Source organism: Mesitornis unicolor, unplaced genomic scaffold (genome assembly GCF_000695765.1).
Source record: "Mesitornis unicolor isolate BGI_N332 unplaced genomic scaffold, ASM69576v1 scaffold30184, whole genome shotgun sequence".
Lineage (NCBI taxonomy): Eukaryota > Metazoa > Chordata > Aves > Mesitornithiformes > Mesitornithidae > Mesitornis > Mesitornis unicolor.
Window position 1 is genome coordinate 57,191 of NW_010182596.1, and position 6,016 is coordinate 63,206.

General features: G+C 39.5%; 1 protein-coding gene across 1 annotated transcript in view; it reads right to left on the bottom strand.

Annotated features, from left to right (window-relative positions):
* The window catches only part of MAP3K5 (mitogen-activated protein kinase kinase kinase 5), a gene marked incomplete at its 3' end in the record, with an annotated part of 61,063 nt that extends 55,483 nt beyond the window's left edge, over nucleotides 1–5,580 (bottom strand). Inside the window, exons 1-2 of the mRNA XM_010183841.1 lie at nucleotides 5,404–5,580; nucleotides 2,543–2,566 (exon numbers count right to left, since the gene is read on the bottom strand). Of these exons, the coding sequence (XP_010182143.1) occupies nucleotides 2,543–2,566; nucleotides 5,404–5,580 (201 nt within the window). The remainder of the gene's footprint in view (nucleotides 1–2,542; nucleotides 2,567–5,403) is intronic.
* Between the last annotated feature and the right edge of the window lie 436 nt (nucleotides 5,581–6,016).

Here is a 6,016-nt window from a genome sequence, read left to right on the forward strand (position 1 = left end):
AAGTATCGCTCTCTGTAAAAATGTATGGTTCTGGTATTACTGCAGCATTTGGAAGAGGTCCAACTAAGCAGCTATAAAACCACATATAACAGGAAATGAGCCCATGTTATCTTGCACTGCTCTGCCCTGGCGGGCTCCAGGAAGCTTATCCTAGCTGTGCAACATTGTATTGACTATTATTAGGAAGCAAAAAAATCAAGCCAGAACAAAGAACAACACAGTTGGTAATGGATTATTCTTTCTCTCCTCACTAGTTTTAGGGATACAAGGTTCAGGAAAAACAAACACACAGCATTCCAGTTAAGCAGATATATACAGATACACACAGACGCACATTTGTTTTGCAACCTTTTTTATCCTCTGGTGCCAGGGATACCATTGTCCTGTTACAGCTGATGTTTGCATGCTATTAAAAATCATGTTCTTGAACAGCAGGACTAAACTCCTGGTTTATCCATATCTGAATTTCATTTTTTCATATTTGCAACCTCACATAGCCATTTGTATGACTATTTTTGGTAAGAGTGGGCATCACAGTCACAGCCTCTCACAAACAGCACCTTTGTCATACTCATTTATCCAAGAGTCTTACTATTTATGAATAAACAGGATTTTCATGAAGCAGGAATTATATTCAATAGTTAGGCATGCACCAACATAGTGAAAAATCTACTTCCACGTAATTTGGCTGACCATCATGCCATAAAACAAGGAAAAAAGGAGGAAAAAACCCAAAACTATCAGTGGCAGAGTTGCTAAGCCAGTTTTACTGACTTCCCTGTTCTAATCCCCAGGAAAATACTTCCTCCCAGAAAAGATGTTATGTGGGTGTGCTTGAAAACATCTGAGACTCTCAAGGAACACATTCTTTTTGTGGCATACATGGAAACATTTCTAAAAGTGGTAAGTGACAGTTTCACAGCCACCTATCCAAATTTAAATGGAAAACAGAACAATCATTTCTCAAGCAGATGAAGGCCAAGTTATCCTACCTCCCCATGAGCTACAGGGACTGACATTTAAAAATAGGACAAGACAACATCTCTCCTTTTTTCTACTGCAAAAGTCATCTGCTGGTTTCCTGCTAATGGAGCTCTTCCCCCTATCCTCCCAGGGACATTACATTAGTCACACATCATTTTCCCTAGATCCTGAGCCACCAGAACAAGAGCACAGAATGCAATACATTCATTTACAAGAAAGGCCTTACTGTTCTCTTTCGTTTTGTGTAAAAGCCTAACTGATAATTTACTCCACTTTATTTAGAGAAAGGCGAGAGATTTGCAGTCTAACACGTCATTCATAGCATCTGTGGGTCTCTGAAAAGCACTTTTTGGTTAAGAATTATACAGAAACGCTATGTGAAATCCTTTTGATTTTTTTTTTAATAAAAAATAATACGTAACTTAAAATGCAGCATTAGGGCCAAAGCTTGCACTGCTTTTTAAGACACTTTTAGAAAGTCTATCAGCTATATTAGATAACTGCATTGTTTTCAAAGAATCACGCTTCATACTCGCAGAAGTCAGAACTTAATCCAATAATTTCACAGCTAAATTAAAAAAAAAAAAACCTAAAACAAGCGATACTGCAGTTTTTATGGCAGTTTTACCACTGTGGGAAATAAAACCTAACAAATTTCTAAAATTAAATACTACATATGGCCCTTAGAAAAGTTTGTTCAAATATACAGAACTGTACAGCATACACATAGCACCTCAGGATATCTGCACACCACTGACTAACCACTATAAAATTGTATCTTAGCATATATGGCTACCAGCAAGTCCAAACACAAAGCCAAGAACAACTCAATGTGTCAGATAATGTATTCTGGCCCTGCTGCTCTGGAGAAAAAAAAAAAAAAACAAAAACAAAAACACATTGAGAAAGCAGCGTTCTCCCAGTCACAGGACTGCCTCCCTCGAACCTGTGAGTGAAAAAGGGAAGGGGAACTTGCAAGGCCAACCTCAGAAACCAGAGGGACGCCAAGGTGCAGAAACCAACAGTTTAATGACTGGCAGCCACAGACAGGCTACCGTGATCTGCGCTGTGCTAGAACTAACAGCCTTCCAGGACACGACTTCCAGAAATAAATACGCACACTATCTCTTTGTAAATACATATATTTTCACAGCTGTAGCCATAGGTTTCTAAAACTAGTCTCAGTTTCCAAATAACTCTCCTTTTCAACAGAGTATTTTTTAAAAACACTAAAGAACACTATATAGAAGAAGGCAACAGAAAAATACCCCAAAATGACAGATGTAAATGGTGTGGGAAAAACATGACATACAAGTAAAGACAGCAAGGAAAATACCACTGATAAATGGAGGCAAGGTAAGAAGTGAGCTCGGTACCTAGCAACAAAGTAATATATACATACTTGCAGCTAAGATTTCCAGAATTCTGCATCTAACTCTGCAAAATACAGTATGAGAGTGTTAAATGATTCAAATGGAAAACATAAGATAAATAACATTAAATGGAACAGAAGTTTGGAATGCCTAGAATTCCACTGGCACCCAGAAATCATACTTACATTATTCTTCTGGCAAATAATTTCCTGGAATAAAAAAGAAAAAAAAAGCTTATATCACTGAACAACTACTAGGAAAGACACTTGATCAGGATGACTTGCTAATATTAACGTTTACAGACATGACAGGAAAAGGCTGGTTGGTAGAGGTTTCCTATGCCTGTCAAATCAATATAAATCCAGTGTTGTCTCAGGAGAGACAAAACAACTGTGGAACCAAGTAGATACGTACATCCTATATATACACAGGAGCATATATAGTGTGTGCAACTGTACATACATATATATATATATGGTTTAATATATATATGCACACAGGTACATACCCCTCCCTATATAAATCTTCCAAGAGTGGTGCTGTCCAAAAGTTTGCTATTAATACATATCTACTCATATTTGAGGAGCTAAATATAGTAAATAACATTTTGCTGCCAGCAGAAGAAATCGAGAAGAACAGTAAAAGCAGTATTTCTATGGTTATAAAATACTCCAAAACTGGTTGAAATTCATGTTGCTCTAGTAAGTCTGACGCAAAGAATGTATCTTCACACTTTAAATGTACAGTTTCAGAGAACAAGAAGCCAGAGCACACATGGATGGAAAGAGCTGGTTCCTGCACACTAATTTGAGTGGTACAGCCCAAATGTGAACCACTTGTGGACAGGTACCTCGGCCTCAGGAAGACTTGTCAGCAAGCTCTGATCCCATTGGGCAATAACCCTGCCAGATTTATCAGACAGCTATGCTGCACCTCTGCAAATGAGACCATTGCGCAGCTTCACTTACACCACAATGTGAAAAACAAACCCAGCGCCAAACTAAGGCGCCTCATATTTTCCATGTTGCATAAGTCAGGCTTCCATAAAACTGCTCTTCTTCCTGTTGAGGGGCTATGCTTCACGAGACTGTTGCTAGCTTTCAAAACATGGACACTACTATGATTATATACATACCTACACAGGTACATCTATAGAAGCATAGAACAGTTTGAGACCTTTAAAGGTCACCTAGTTGAAACTCCCAGCATGAGGAGGGACATCTTTCACTAGACTAGGTTGCTTAAAGCCCCGTCCAACCTGACCTGAATGTTCAAACACAGGAATACTCCAGAAGCAAGAGTCTACCTACATTGCTTGGTACCCCAGTTAAATCATGTGCTGCAGTTTTGTGTTTCCATGTTCATTTTCAAGTTTTTAATTCATCACCTTCTATACAAGATTAAAACTGCACACACACTCCTGCATTGCTTCTACTCTATCTGCTGGCTGTAACAAATACAGGAGCAAGCATAGCCTCAAAAGATGCCTAGGCATGCCCACAACTGCTTTTTTTTCAAGCAGTCATTAAATAATATGGAAAAGGTCTTGGTCTTTGACGACTTTCCTGCAACCAATCAAAAGCAGAAATGTAGGTCCAGTTCAGAGCTACAGGAAACCAAAGACAGTCTTTCAGTGAGCACTATGCCAGCGACAACTGGGACATCCAAGTCTCCCTGTGCAGAATTAGGCTTCTACCGATGTCACTGGGAACCCTGCACGTAACCTGTTTTCAAAGTCCAGCTCCTAAACCAGTAAAAAGTTCTCCCACGTATCGACGGAAGCCTCACTCCCAGTGATTTTCTGTGGGAGTTGGGTATTTGGCTTCTTACCCGGTAAAATGAAATTCTGCTCTGCTTATACTGGAGATCATTGTACTTGCACAATTGAATTCAATCCACAAAGAGGTCTTTTGTCATGAGCAGTTTTATTTTTAGGGCTTTTATCTGTGTACTCTTTGTGTTGCAAAAAGAAAGGAAATAATTGGACTGCAACCAGTCCAGTTGGCCAATAAAATCTGGAGGGAAGAAACTAAGTTACTTAATAGAGGGCCACGCTGCAAATAATAAGACAGAATCAAAACCAAATATCCTGCACTAGCCAGAAGCAGTGGAAGCAAACCCTTCTTGAGAGGCGGCAGTACCCGGATTGCAGCCTGATTCACCAAGCTGCTTACTAAAACACTTCTTTTCAGCAACGTCTAGAATGGAAGCGCAATAGCATAAAACACCTCCTGATCAGAGCAAACCAATCTGAGGGAAGGAAAGTAACTGAAAAGACTAACTGAAAAGACTGCCATCCAAGTTGTCTGCCCTCCCCCATTCCCATGGAAGTTACTAAACCTTCGGTAGAGTTAGCAGGAGGAATCAAGTATCAACTCCTTGGCCGACACAATTCACAGCCTCATAGATTATCTCAAACCACTATCCGGCCTTAAACCAACCTACTGTACTGTGAACTGTGGCTCTGAGGACCAGGCCAAAGTTTGCTTTTTACTAACTCTGGTATGCTGCTGGCAAACTCCAGCACAGCAATCCTGCAGGTGCCTGATGTGAACAGCTGTAAGTCAGCAAGATGTACAAGAGGCCATCTGGGGCTCCACCAGGTTTGGCCATAAAACTTCTACTTTACACAGGAGCTAAAACTTAAGAATTATTTTGCTGTTCCCTACATACTACCATTCTCATCCAATTGTTATTACAGTAAATATTTACCCCAAACACCAGTAATTCCCTTGAAGGACAAAACCATATATTTCATTTCTAATCTGAAATTTGTCAAACTTCTGTTTCCATAAAGAGTCATTTAACACCTGGCTATTCAACTGACTGTGATACAGCCATCTAAATCTTCCTCTTGGGAAAACTGAACTCAGTTTTTCAGCATTTCACTGTGACTGTGTTTTCCAGGCCTCAGACTATTTTTGCTATTCTTTTGTGAACTACAAGTAGCATCTCCATTTCCTATGGAAAGAATATATTTCAAGAGTCGGACCAATTTTGACTTCCCCCTCAAAAAAAACCACCCCTTTTTTCCATTCAAAGGTACCTTCAGTGACTGCAGAGACTCGGCGTTTGTGTCACAGTAGAGGATAATGTTGTTAGCCATGCTGAAGCTCTCCCTGACTCCCAGGTGGTAGAACAGGGAAGGCTGACGGAAGGCATCACTCATCTCTACCACAGCAATATCTGCAGAAAGAAATGAAAAACTGTCAATGTCACACATTTCTGACAGTCAAATTCTTACGTGCTGTGTATCTTTGCACACTTTGCTTTGATAAGACCCGACTTAAAGTAGGAAATAAGAGACCTAGAGGGATTTCCCCATTTTAGCCATTACGTCTGAATTTTGAACATAGTCAGCAGGATGTGGTTCAATTTTTCTCTTTTCTTTTTCTTCCTTCCTCCTCTGTCCCTCCCTCTTTTTTTTTTTTTAAATGAGACCTTAATTTCCTCAGGTAAAAACATCACTAATCAAGAAAAGGCAAAAAGTTCATTTGGTGCCTTGGAGAATAAAATGTTCAGTTGATCTACACATGATGACTGATGACTTCATAGGGAAAAAAATAAAAAGGTACACTGCATGTCTATTTTCACCCTTTGTACAAGTTGTAATAAAGACTGCACGCAATATATTTACAGCACTGCAGAATGTATATATA